This window comes from Sapajus apella, unplaced genomic scaffold (assembly GCF_009761245.1).
Source record: "Sapajus apella isolate SASKATOON/1434 unplaced genomic scaffold, GSC_monkey_1.0 scaffold40, whole genome shotgun sequence".
NCBI classification, from domain to species: domain Eukaryota; kingdom Metazoa; phylum Chordata; class Mammalia; order Primates; family Cebidae; genus Sapajus; species Sapajus apella.
The window spans coordinates 4,708,007-4,721,965 of NW_022436980.1; the positions used below are offsets into that span (position 1 = coordinate 4,708,007).

The 13,959-nt window shown below is 39.8% G+C and overlaps 1 protein-coding gene across 3 annotated transcripts in view; it reads left to right on the forward strand.

The window, feature by feature from the left end:
- The first annotated feature begins 1,745 nt into the window (after positions 1-1,745).
- LSAMP (limbic system associated membrane protein) overlaps positions 1,746-13,959 on the forward strand; it is a 624,303-nt gene continuing 612,089 nt past the window's right edge. For 2 of the 3 annotated variants that reach the window (XM_032299314.1, XM_032299315.1), the window contains exon 1: positions 1,746-2,429. In XM_032299314.1, coding sequence (XP_032155205.1) covers positions 2,275-2,429 — 155 coding nt within the window. In that variant the 5' untranslated portion in view covers positions 1,746-2,274. The remainder of the gene's footprint in view (positions 2,430-13,959) is intronic. The other variant, XM_032299316.1, reaches the window with a different exon arrangement.

Genomic DNA, 13,959 nt, shown 5'->3' on the forward strand with positions numbered 1-13,959 from the left:
CCTTGATTTATATAAAATGAATGCACAGTACACACAAAATTAATTGAACTCCATCATCATGAATATGTGACAATTCAGATTCCAATCCTCAGTCTTTTCTTAAAAACAAAATAGGTCTTCCTTTCTCCTCACATAATCTGTAAGAGTTCATCTATCTTTTAAACTGATAACATACAGTAGAAAAAGTGCTTTGAATATTTACGGGGTGAGCCAGTTTCAGCAGAGTGTTTCCTTAAGGCTTGTACTCTGGTGGAGTTTGATAAGGATTCCTAAACATATTTCTTTCTTTTTATTTTATTTTAGTTTTGGCAAATGTCCTAGGCTAAACATTTGCTTAAATAAGAGGGATGGGTATAATATCTCTCTATATGTACATATTTATTTTTAAATGTGTGGAATATTTGTGGAAAGATAAATAACAAACTGAAAATGTTTGTTGCCTTCAGAGATGAGAAATGGGTTGCCCAAAGACAGGAATAAGAAGAAAACTACAATTCACTCTACAGCGTATTGTACCATTTTGGTTTTTGCACCATGTGGATACTTTCATTATTTAAATAAACATAATCAAAAAAGAGAAAAAAGAAAAAGTCCTTGGCTGATGCAAGCACAACTTTTATCCTCAACGTCAGTACTGAGGGAGTTGTCCAAGAGTTTGGGGCTCTCACTTGAGTGACTCTCAATGGTCTTTATGATCCTCATCACTTTATGGTCCTCATCACTTGCTTGGCTCATGGACTAGGAGGAGTGACAAATGATGGCAACCTATCTGCCATTAGCTGGAGTGCTGCATACAGTCTTACTTAGTGTCTCTTTGCAAATGACAAGCTTGCTGATTTACAAATCTCCTTCCTTGCATATGAACATTGTGAGAAGTTAAGTGCCAGGAGGAACTTGGGTAGCAATTCAATGTGCCCTTTTAATAATAAGCCTTAATACCGTTACTCATGTGTAGGATTGAGTGAGGGTTTCCTGGAGAGTGAAGTTGATTTAGGGATCAGGGATCAGCTGCTGAGGCTGGCACTTGGAAAAAACAAGCCAAGCATTCACACCCCAGACCACTCAATACCAGCATTGTCTCCAATCCATCTTTCATAAGGGGGTTCCAAGAGGGGGAGGGGACGAAGGAAGGAGAGAAAATAAACCATTTTAATCCTCTAAGAGAAAGTGCAGGAGAGAAGAGAGAATGAACAAGATTTGAACATGCAAAGCCAGTTGCCAAGAATGTTTAGTTTGAAATCAACTTTGGCTTTTAATCTTAGACTCCTCCGTCAAGTTTCTTCTCAGTTTCCTTATCCCGTCTTTTAGGACATTCCCCACCCTCACCCCCCACGTCAGTGCTTTCCTGTTCTCTGCCCCACTCCCCCCATTTGCAACTCTCCTTCCCACCTCCTTTTTCTTCTTTCCTTACCCCTTCCCTCTTCTTTCCCGGACTCTTTCTCCTGTTCTTTTTTAGCTTAAGTCCCTCTCTTTCTCCCCTCTCTTCTGAACAGTACCTCTGAGCTCCATTCCCCCTTCTTAAGGAAATCAGCCAGGCCTCAGATGGAGCTGTCGTCCTGACAACCCAAAGGCGCATCAGGCTTTCATTGAGGCTGGCTGCTGCTGAAGGGGGCAGTTGTGCAAAGCGAGGGGCCACGTCCAGGGGAGGGTGGAGGGGATGACGTGGAGGGGCTGTTGAAAACCAGCAGGGTGTGGGGTGGAGGGTAGGGGGGTGGGGGGGAGGTGCTGAGCAGAGAGAGCGCCAGGGACTGGAAGGAGAAACAGGAAAGGGAGGAGGGGGAGAGAGGCTCTGGGTTGCTGCTGCTGCTGCTGCTGCTGCCGCTGCTGTGACTGTCTCTGTACACTCACCGGCAGGCTTGGAGCCGGCTCCCTCGCCCGCCTGCCAGCCTGGGAAAGTGGGTTACAGAGCGAAGGAGCTCAGCTCATGCACTAGCAGAGGAGCGTCCAGCCACAGAGAGACTAAACAAGGACCCCTTCCTCTGGCTTTCTCTTCAGCTCTTCCAGAGGGCTTGCCATTTGTACTCTCTCTTTTGAAATTGTGTTGCTTTTACTTTTTCACCCTTCTGCCTGGGTTTTGTGAGGGCTTTGTTAAGTCTTAGAGGGAAAAGAGACTGAGCGAGGGAAAGAGAGAGGCAAAGTGGAAAGGACCACAAACTGGCAAAGCCCGCTCTGCGCTCGCTGTGGATGAAAGCCCGGTGCTGGTGAAGCCTCTCCCGCGAGCAGCGCGCGCCCCTCCAGAGCACCCCACGGACCCGAACCTCGGCAGTGGCCACCATGGTCGGGAGAGTTCAGCCAGATCGGAAACAGTTGCCGCTGGTCCTACTGAGATTGCTCTGCCTTCTTCCCACAGGACTGCCTGTTCGCAGCGTGGATTTTAACCGAGGCACGGACAACATCACCGTGAGGCAGGGGGACACAGCCATCCTCAGGTAGGGCTTTTGGGCAACTTTTCTGCTGCGCGCGTCTGTGTGTGTGTGTGTGTGTGTGTGTGTGTGTGTGTGTGTGTGTGTGCCTGATCTCCTTGAACTCCAGCTCCTGATGATGCAGGTTTGTGGTGTGTGTCCCCGTTTTACTGACTGGTTGGCATGAGAGCTAACAAAATTCAAGGGATTCTGGTCCCTGTCAGGGAGCAGTGGTGGTGGTTAAATGTGGTTCGGTTCTTAGGACCTTGTTTCTCTTATCAAGGAAGCTAATTTCACCCATGGCATTGGAGACTTCTGGGCAGTATTCTTGCTATTGTAATTGCTGTTGCTTTGCACTCGAGAGTTTTGTTGGGATTCCTTAATTCTGAAAGAAAGGTTGATGGATTATGGCTCTCAGAGAGTAGTACAGAGTACTGCATTCTCCTTGTTCCTCCCGTGTCTGTGTTTGTGTGTGCTTTCAGGCGAACACACACACACACATATCAAGGCCGTGTGTGAGGGTTTCTGATAGAAGACTTTCTGTAAAGATCTTCTAATTGATACGGAGGGCAATAAATCAATCTTAGAACTTTGGTTGGTTACTGAGCCTTTTCTGGTATGTGGATATAAATCAACACAACATACAAAGAGCAGAAAGAAAAGGAACTTGCCAAATTGCTGATATTTAAGACTGGGAGTGTTAAACACAGAGGTTGGGAAAGAATTAACCTGGTATCAAATGGATATTTCACATTGATTATGGACTTCAAAGTCTTTTTTTCTGTGCAACTCTGCCAAACTCTAAAATAATTTGAGATTGAAATTTGGAAAGGAAGAGTCCCAAGTCCTTGGGAATTTGACCCCTATCAGGTACTGTGAGCTAGAGATACTCAAATGAGACCTAGTCATATTTTTATTTCCAAAATGCTCCAAGGTTATTTTTGTGTTTCTCTTCACTCTTCACCCTCTTGACCAACTGTACCTACCCCTTGTTCTTTTTCCTGGCTTTCTGGCAGACTCTAACAGAAAGAAAGAATCACTCTCCTTGGAGACCTTTTAAAATCTCATTTCCTCCAAATAAAATGACCCAGTGTCAGTCTGTCTATCTAGCTAATATTGCTTGTTGTGGCAATAAAAACACAGTATACCGTGGAAAATAAACCTCTAATCTGTGTGCAAGGAGCTGATAGTGCATAAACCCAGGGGCATCAGGGAGCAGTTCTCTAGCAGAGCTGCCGACAGCAGCAAAGTTTTCTTTCCTTTTCTCAGAAATAAATTTGGTTGGCTGTCACAGTGTCCTGCTTTGGGAGCTCTAGCCTTGTTAGAGAGGGAAGTGTGTGCTGTGTGCCGTGCATTGCATATGTGTGTGTGTGTTGTGTGGGTATGTCTTTCTCAAGATTGTGAAAAGTAAGAAAATACTAATGTGTAAACACTACTTTCTTCATTTCCTGAGCATTGGGTGATTATGAATCCCAAAGATCTTACTATCCAAAGCAGATTTTCCCTTCTAGCTCTTCAACCTTACAAACCTGCAAGTGTGATTTATCCACATGGAGTAATAAGATTTATAGAGTAATTTATCTGTTTGCAAAGGGATTTGGACATGGTGCAGAAAATGTTTTTGCAAACACACAACTGCTAACCTTCATTCTCCCTAACATCATTAACCCTTTAATGGTGAAGCACTCTACATAAATTTATGCTATCCCTAGAAATTTTGTTCACTGGTTATATGATTGAATATGAGAAAAGTGAATAACTTGAATGTATAAGTTGTTTTTTATCTAAGTATCCTTGAGCTTTATAAGGTCTTTCTAAGTCAGCATCTCCGGTACCTGAAACTATAGTTATCTAAGAGTTAGGTAAGTATAGGAATGTTAATTCAGAAGAATAAAAACATTCTTATACTTTCATACAGAGACAGTCTCACTGCATACATATCTATGGATGATACATATGTGCTTTTGTTTGTCTATGGCTCAATAGGAACAGAGTTTTAAACATTACACTTTAGCAGACATTACAGTATGGAAATGGGGACTGAGAGAGACAAGATGAACACATTACCACTTATTCTCTGGTAAAGAAAAGATAGACAAACAGAGCATGCAAATAAGTTGCCTATGAAACACCATTTCTTTCCCAGACCTCACCTTACATGCCCTCTTTTTTATTTCCTTGCCTTGGACAAGGGTTTATTTTGGGGTTGGTGGAGCTTCATCAGAATTAACTATGGAGAGAATTCCCTTTGTTTTCTTAGCTGAGCTTCTTCTCAGTCTCTTTAAATCCAGTAAGCTTTGTGGGTCAGTTTCCTGGTGAAGAATGGTGCTCCTGCTTTCTGTTTATAAGGCTAGCCTGGAAAAGGCATGTTTTCACTTTATTTGTGACATTTTACTGGGCGCATGAGCTTCCAGAGGAGGAGAAGAAGGAGAACTTGATTCATTGGGAGCCACAGTAGATGTCTGGCACTGAGAAAGTGAAATGGCTAGGAGAAAAAAAAAATTCTCTTAGTGAGTCTGTGGCCCTGAATAATCTGAGATGGCAACAGGAGACAAGGGAGGTTTGTAATTCTGGTTATCCAGTGACAGAAGTTTGGCTGACTGTCCCCAAACATTTACCTTCACTGCCTTAACGTTTCCTATGAAACAAGTGTTTCTTTTAAGAATTGATGCTCATTCTTTGTAATTATGATATTTAGTGTAATTATGCATCAGATAAGAGAGTACACATTAGTCTTGAGGTCTTGCTCTGCAGTTTCTATCATTTTGAAAAAAATAAAAACTATATAATTATGGTGACAAAACTGGAGGGAAAGAGAGATAGCCTCATGTATACATACGTAACTCAGCTGTTTTCTAGAGAAGATTACAGACCTGTATACGAAATTGTGTAAGGAACTAAAGAAAACCACAATACCAACTTCTATCCCAGGAACAAAAATCAAAGTGTGATTCAGAGTAGTAGCAGTAGCAGCAGCCTTGGAGTTCCTCCCTAAATAGAATGACCAGAATCTGCATTTATAACTGTGTGCACAGGGAAGAGTGAGACAGACTTATCCACAGGACTTCAGTCATGAAGCACCCTCAGGTGCTTTTCTAAACAGAGTCTACCTGCCTTATTACCAGCTCTCACAGGAGTAAGAGTTCAATTCTGGACCAGTTTCTAACACTGTTTCTTCCAACTCTCTACACTCATACACATAGAGATTCACTCCTGCTTAATAATGGCAGGTTGAGACTATGTATTAATAGTCCTCTTATAAGTCAAGGAATAGTGGAAATAGCATTTCAAACCAACCTTTAAAATTTAATTTTTAGTAGTTCTACTGACCATATTTTTAATATGAGCAGCAGATATGTGAACAGATAATTATAAAATATTTGACCACAAAAAACCATGCTAGTTTCAAAATAAATTATATTATCACATATCTGTTCATAAGGCAACTTTGTAAAACATACATACACATGCATATCTGGATATAAAACAAGTGGGCATGTGATAAAATACAGGGACTTCACATTTGTGATTTTAAATATTCTAAATTCAAGGTAATGAAATTTTATTTACCTCACAATTCTGACCCTATTTGATGTTTACGGGATATTTTTTTTTTTTTTTTTCTGAGACGGCGTTTCGCTCTTGTTACCCAGGTTGGAGTGCAATGGCGCGATCTCGGCTCACCGCAACCTCCGCCTCCTGGGTTCAGGCAATTCTCCTGCCTCAGCCTCCTGAGTAGCTGGGATTACAGGCACGTGCCACCATGCCCAGCTAATTTTTTGTATTTTTAGTAGAGACGGGGTTTCACCATGTTGACCAGGATGGTCTTGATCTCTTGACCTCGTGATCCACCCGCCTCGGCCTCCCAAAGTGCTGGGATTACAGGCTTGAGCCACCGCGCCGGGCCTACGGGATATTATAATACTTTTAATAATAGTAACATTGTTTCCATTTAAATGTCAGTGTACCTAATAAGTATTAGAGATTCCCAAGGAAACTGAATATCTAAATGAAGAATAGTTACTGTTTAGTTTTTTTCACATTTGGGATCCTTAATTCCCTGTTTGTTTCTACACCAAGAGGCAAAAAGAAGAAACAAAAGAAGATGGGATTATTTGATAGTCAAATGTAAAGGTCTTATTCAAATTTCTGTTTATCTTCTGCAAGTCATCTGGAATGCCAATATTCACGAATAAAGTGTCAACACTCCAATTATTGACACAATATGTGATTTTCTATGACTTACAATTCACTATTTGAAATAAACTATGGGCATGGGCCTACTAGGTAAGTTTGTGACCATCATGAAGTTTTCTTTCTCTGTAGTTAAATCACTAGATGTAATCAAAATTTGTTGGTTAGCCCTGATACTTTAAGGATCATGCATTGCCAGGAAATCCTTTATCAAATATACTTGGTAAATAATGGTGTATAACATACTACACATCATCTAAAAAAAAGAGCATATTATATACATTTTGTTAAAGAATGTTTATGTACCTGCAAACTGTATCCTTTGTTGCCCTTTATGGACTGAGAAACACAGTGGACAAATCTCATAAGATGCAAATTGTGGCTGTGCTTCTGTAGGTATGGAACACATAAGTGTATCTATATACACATACAGTACACAGGAGACTTTTATGTGGTTTGACTTATGATGATGTATTTGTAGAATTATGGAAAAAAACAAAAGTGACTGACCTATCCACTAAGTCACTTGGTGAGGGTTAAATGCTTGTGTTTCTCAAAGCTGATTCCACATAATAGCAAACTCAGGCCAAAAAGGATTAGTGCATTTTACTGTGGTCTTTGAGAGTGCCAAATACAAATGGTTGTGACTTACCTGATAGGAGGTTGCAGGTAAATATCCTTGTCTCTCTCCCTGTCATCATCTGAGACTCAGATATACCCCTCCTCCAGAGCATAACTTACAGCTTACAGCCATTGGCCCTGTTTTTCTCTGTGTCCTGCCTGTTAGTCTGTACAACTCAGAAGATCTGAGTTCTGAATTTGGATCTATGCTTGCATGCTATAACTTTAAGCAAGTCTCTTTAATATTTTGAGCTTCAGTTTCATTTACAAAATGCTGCGACTATCTATTTTAGTTACCCTACAGGGTTGTTTTAAGGAGCTCACAAGAGGTAAGGTAGGAAGTTTGTTGAATTGTAAAGTGCTACACAAATGTAAAGTATCAACGATTTTTAAACACAGCCAATTATTCAGACTTCAGGGAATTCTTTTCTTCTTCTTCTTTTTATGCCAGTGTCTCTCAAATTTCAGTGTGTATATACAGTATGTGGAGGGCTCGCTACAGCAGATTGCTTGACCTCCATTGCTAGAGTTTTTGAGTCAGTAGTTCCCTGGTAAATCTGAGAATTTGCATTTCTCACAAGTTCTCAGGTGATACTGATACTACAGGTTACTACAAGTGTGATCCACAGATTGGGCATCTTGAGTATCACATGGTTACATGTTAAAAAAACAAAATTTCAGGACCTATGCTGGAGGGAATAAATCAGAGTCCACATTTTAACAAGACTTCCAGGTGATTTGCAAACATATTGAGGTTGGAGAAGCACTGCATTAGACAGTTCACAGCCATGGGCGCACAGGACCATCAGCTGGGGAGCCTTTAAAAAATACTGATGCCACATGTCCTCTGGTCTCAGAAATTCTCATGTAGTTTGTTTGGGGAAGGGACTGGACACACGTTTTCCTTTTCTTTTTTAATGATTCTGCTATGTACATAGAGGTAAAAAGCAGTGCCTAACTGGATAAGGAATCTCTTTTACAAATCATTTTCAGGGCAGCACTAAATAGATATCAGTAAAAAAAAAAAATTGGAGTCATGTTATATGGTTTGAGAAATATATCAATAACCAAAGATGAACAAATTCACACAGGAGAGAGGAAATAGATCACCATAAATCCATTTGTTTATTATGCAGTTTCATCATTCTTATGCCATGGAAAATGGGGTGACTTTATTTAATATGGATAATATTTACATAATGTCTATGGAAATAACATAAAGCTTATTATTCTGTGCTATCTCTCATTTGGATTATACAATATACAGAACTGTTCTAAGTTGTTTCTGTTGTTGTTGCTTCTAATGCTATCACTAAGGAAGAAAAGAGACAATATTTAGACAAGGGAAATGGCTTCTGTGTTAACATATTCAAGCATGCTAAATTGTGTGCACTTACATACATGAATATGTGATTTGAAAAATAATGGTATTTGTATAATTCATCTCAATTTTATATAGTGATTTCTCTTTAGTTGAAACTTATAGTCAAGTCTTTGTGTCATAAAAAGTTTTCATAAAGGATATAAGTTCAAAATGTTCAACAAGTAGTCAGAAGACCAACCTCTAAATATTATGAAATAGTCTAATCTATTAAATAAAGATAACTGACAACTGCTTTTGCCTACTACAGCTATTTTTAGATCAAATGAGATTGTATGTATCAAAGTATTTTATAAGCTGTATAGTGGTATAAACTATAAGCTTTTAAAAAGACTATTGTTATTGTATTTACAGTAAGATACAACTTTTAGAACATTTTTAAAATGTAACAAAACAGGCCTTTTCTTCTTTCCATCCTACACACTGGCCATTTGCACTATGATGTTTTTATTATTTCATTTCAAGTCCTTCAAAATCACAAATATCTTAAGATATAATTGAGTTTCTTATCAGGAGTGCAGGGCAAGTAGACTGTGTGTGTGTGTGTGTGTAGTTACCTGTAATTAAAACTTAATCTCCAGTTAATGTATGATTAACCTTCACAAAATAAAACTCTTCAGATTTTGTTAATTACTGTAGGAAAACCTCATAGAAATTTAGAGTAGGAAAGGCCTTGGAGATTAAGCGTCTGCCATTTCATTTTAAAGTGATATAACTGAAGAGAAAAATTTAGTTGGTTGTCCAAAAACTTGAGTGATCAATTGAGAATTAGAACTCATGTATTTTAATTTTCATTTCACAGTACCACTGAGATTACCTTTGGGTTTTTATTTTATCTGATGAAATGCCATTTTTATTATACCTAAATGTATGCTTAAAAATGCCTTTCTCTCCTCTTCCTTCGTCTCCTCTTCTCTCCTCTTCTCTTCTCTCCCCTCCTCCTCCCTCCAGTTCTCCCTTCTTCCCTCCTCCCCTCCCTTCTCCTCTCTCCTTCCTCTCCCTTTTTTCCTTTCTCTCCTCCCTACAAGTCAACTCTGCATTTACCTGTGGAGGATCATCCGGTTAGTGCTGGTCAAGGAGGATTTGTTCTAGGAAATGTCCCATCTTTCACGTCTACTATCTGTCTGTACCACGTGGGTTTTCCTTCCTCCACTTGTAGCTTCCAGCTTATTGTTTTATTAATAATTATTTTTTCATAAGTTATTGGGATACAGGTAGTATTTGGTTATATTAATAAGTTCTTTAGTGGTAATTTGTGAGATCCTAGTGCACTTATCACCCGAACAGTATACATTGCACCACATTTGTTGTCTTATATTGCTTGCCCCCTTCCAATCTTCCCCCCAAGTCCCCAAGGTCTATTGTATCATTCTTATGCCTTTGCATCCTCATAGCTTAGCTCCCACATATCAGTAAGGACATACAATATTTGGTTTTACATTCCTGCCAGGTCATTGCAAATGCTGTTAATTCATTCCTTTTTATGGCTGAATAGTATTACATAGTATATGTATGATATACATTTTATATATATATATATAATTTATATATATATATATATATATATATGTAACTTTTTTATCCACTCGTTGATTGATGGGCATTTGTGTTGATTCCATGGTTTTACAATTGCAAATTGTGCTACTGTAAACGTGTGTGCAAGTAACTTTTTTGAATAATGACTTCTTTTCCTCTGGGTAGATACCCAGTAGGGGGATTACTGGGTCAAATGGTAGTTCTACTTTTAGTTCTTTGAGGAATCACCACACCATTTTCTATAGTGGCTGTACTAGTTTACATTTGTACCGGCAGTATAGAAGCATTCCCTGTTTACTGCATCTATGCCAACATCTACTGTGTTTTGATTCTTTGACTATGGCCATTCTTGTAAGGTGACATCACATAGTAGTTCTGATATTCATTAGTGATGTTGAGCATTCTTTCATATGTTTGTTGGCCACTTGTATGCCTTCTTCTGAGAATTCTTCTATTCATGTCCTTAGCCCATTTCTTGATGGGATTGTTGTGTTTTCTCTTACTGATTTGTTTGAGGTCTGTAGATTCTGGATATTAGTCCTTTGTCAGATGTGAAGATTGTGAAGATGTGCTCCCAGTCTGTGGCTTGTCTGTTTACTCTGCTGACTGTTCCTTTTGCTGTGCAAAAGCTCTTTAGTTCAATTAGGTCCCAGATATTTATCTTTGTTTTTATTGCATTTACTTTTGGGTTTTTGGTCTTAAAATCCTTGCCTAAGGCAATGTCTAGAAAGGTTTTTTTCAATATTATCTTCTAGAATTTGTATAGTTTCAGGTCTTAGGTTTAAGTCCTTAATCCATCTTAAGTTGATTATTGTATAAGGTGAGAGATGAAGATCCAGTTTCATTCTCCTACACATGGCTAGCCAGTTATCCCAGCTCCATTTGTTGAAAAGGGTGTCCTTTCCCCACTTTATGTTTTTGTTTGATTTGTCAAAGACCATTCCCAAAGCTGTTGTGCTTGGTAGAACCTCTTCAAGGATCCTTTGGTTGTCACAAGCCCAGATCATTTTAAGAAAATTCATTTCCTCTTGTTTCTGGTACTTCTCCTTGTTACTCAGTCTTCTCATCTGAACTTGACCCTTTCTTCCACTTACTCCAGCTGAGTTTCTAAATCTGCTGCCTTCTTATTGTTATTTATGAACTTCTGCCTGGTTAAGTTTCCTACCACCTGTCCCTGTTAGAGGGACCCTGATTACGATGACTGTAGACATTCTTTAAACAGCCTAAAGAGGTGCTCTACTCATTGTAGTCCTTATAGATTTATTATTTAAAATCCTTTGAGGCAGGCAGAACTTTGTTTTTTGCCCAATATATTCAAAGGTTACTTTGGGATAACAATGGGGCTGATGGTGGCCAATTGGGAGGAACTGGGCATAGACCCAGCTCTGGCTCCTGAGTGGTGAACGCATTGTGTAAAAAGCCCTCTTGCAGGTGCCTAGTGGTTTCTGGTGTGGCATACAGGACAAGATCTCCTGAGGCTTTCTGAGTAAGCAAGAGGTGGAGCCAGAGACATCCAACAAGGTTTTCTCAAGAGAAGGACAAAGCACAGTAAGCAGAAATAACAGGCCAGCATCCCCTAGTTAGCCCCACAGGGAAGCAGGCAGGGGTGACATGGAGGTTGTCATCTGGTAGTGAAGACTCAATTACAAGCCCCAGGAGTTGAGAGAAGAAACAGAGACCTTGGGATGACAGCTGACTTGAACAGAGTCCTCAGGAATTAGGGACTTAGACCTGAGCACATTACCAAAATGGGTAACTTGGTTAAGGAGTAAAAGAGAGGGACCCAGTCCCTAGAGCTGAAGCTCTATGTCAAAGCTATAGTAACCCAGGGATGACTTGAAGGTTAATCTCAGAGTGCAGAGCTCCACCTTTTAAAACTCTTACTGTATAACCTCAGATCATAAAACCTGGTCTAGCTCTGTGGGGGAAAAGATGGAGACAAACATCTGATATTAAGTAAGAGCTGAACTAGTGCTTCTTCCTGCCTTATTTAAGTTTACCAGATTATATCTTCAGTCTACTTAGACCTTCCAGACTTCATGGAGCTGGCAGAATGAAGGACCTGAGATGGCCTATGCAAGGCCTGTTGTTTTCCAGTATTATTCTAAAAATGTCACTTGATCCTTCAAAGAATATCCACAGCATGAATTCAAAGCCCCAGCTAGGCATGGTGGCTCACACCTGTAATCCCAGAACTTTGGGAGGCTGAGGCAGGTGGATCACAAGGTCAAGACATCGAGACCATCCTGGACAACATGGTGAAACCCTTTCTCAACTAAAAATACAAAAATTAGCTGGGCGTGGTGGCATGCGTCTGTAGTCCTAGCTACCGGGGAGGCTGAGGCAGGAGAATTGCTTGAACCCAGGAGGCAGAGGTTGCAGTGAGCCGAGATCATGCCACTGCACTCCAGCCTGGTGACAGAACCAGAGTCCATCTCAAAAAAAAAAAAAAAAAAAAAAAGTCAAAGTCCCCATGCTTGAAAAACTCTGTGACCTGTTACCTCATTGCCTTCTTCAGTTCAGAGGCACTGAGAGTCTCTGCTCATGAGCATGTGAGCGTGTGCACATCTGTTCTGGTCCTCACCTTTGTTCTTGATACTTGGAACCTCCTCCCTTTCCCCCTTACTCCGTCAAACATTTTTACTAGGTTACCTCTTTGCTCCTGCAAGACTTCAGGCTCCGTTCTGGTCCTATCTCATTCAGGACATCTTCCCTAATTCTCCCAAACTGAGCTAAGTATCTTGTTTATTATCACTGATAGCCTCTCTGAATACCTTGAACTTTGCATTTACTACATGTCTTTAAAACATCTTGTTTGCTTGTGTCTTGCCTCAAATATAGGCATCTCATTTACTTTACCTTTTCATCCCAGAGTTTAGCTCAGTACCCATGGATGCTCAAATAAATATTTGCCTACTGAATTGAACAGAGAAAGATGGTTGTACTATAAATCAAGCTGACTGAAGGTGATTTATAAAAGAGGAAACACATTAGGAGAAGATCAGACTAAAGGAAGACATTTTGGTGAAGTCAGCTATCACTGGAGTAATTGTGGATGTAGGGTATAAGAGGGCCTAGTCATAAAATCAGAGCTAGATAATTATCTGATTATTGATAGGGTAAAGAGCTTTTGTTAGAAATGCCTTCAGTATTTCCCATTGCAGTTATTCCTTTTTGGAATTTTTTTTTTTAGAAAACGAGAAGGGCAAATGGGGGTATTTTGGGAAGGATCTCAAAGCTTCAGAGTTAGAGACATAGGGACCTAGAAAAAGCATGCCCTTTTCTTAGATAAAATAGCAGTTTCTGACAGAACATGGAGTCACTCAATGGCCCTAAGTAAGAGATCTGTGAAGAGGTCAGTATCTTGGGTAGCTCTGAGAAGAAGGAATCTCCCTTCCCAGAGTGCTAGAAGACTTTCTCTGTGTAGAGGTAACTGAATTTTCAGGGATTAAATTGGAGATTTGGGAGCTGCTTAAATAGGATTGCATGTAACAGGTATATTCATCTCCATTGATCCATTCTAGTTTCTTTTGAAATGAGGCAATGTGCATATCACTTACATTTATTTGACTAAAAGTGGTTACTCATACTGATAGCGATGGTTACCTGGGCATTGCATCTTGAAGCTCATTACTCATTCCTGGAAAAATTAAAACTTGAATGTGCAGTGGAATTTCTATTAATCCAAAATTTCCTTCTGTATATCTTTCCTTAATGCACACGGGTATTATTTACATGAGATCATAGGGAAATCAATAACCCTGAGGAAAAATGCAACCTAACTTTCTATACAAGAAGGCATTACTGTTTATGCTATTGTAATTG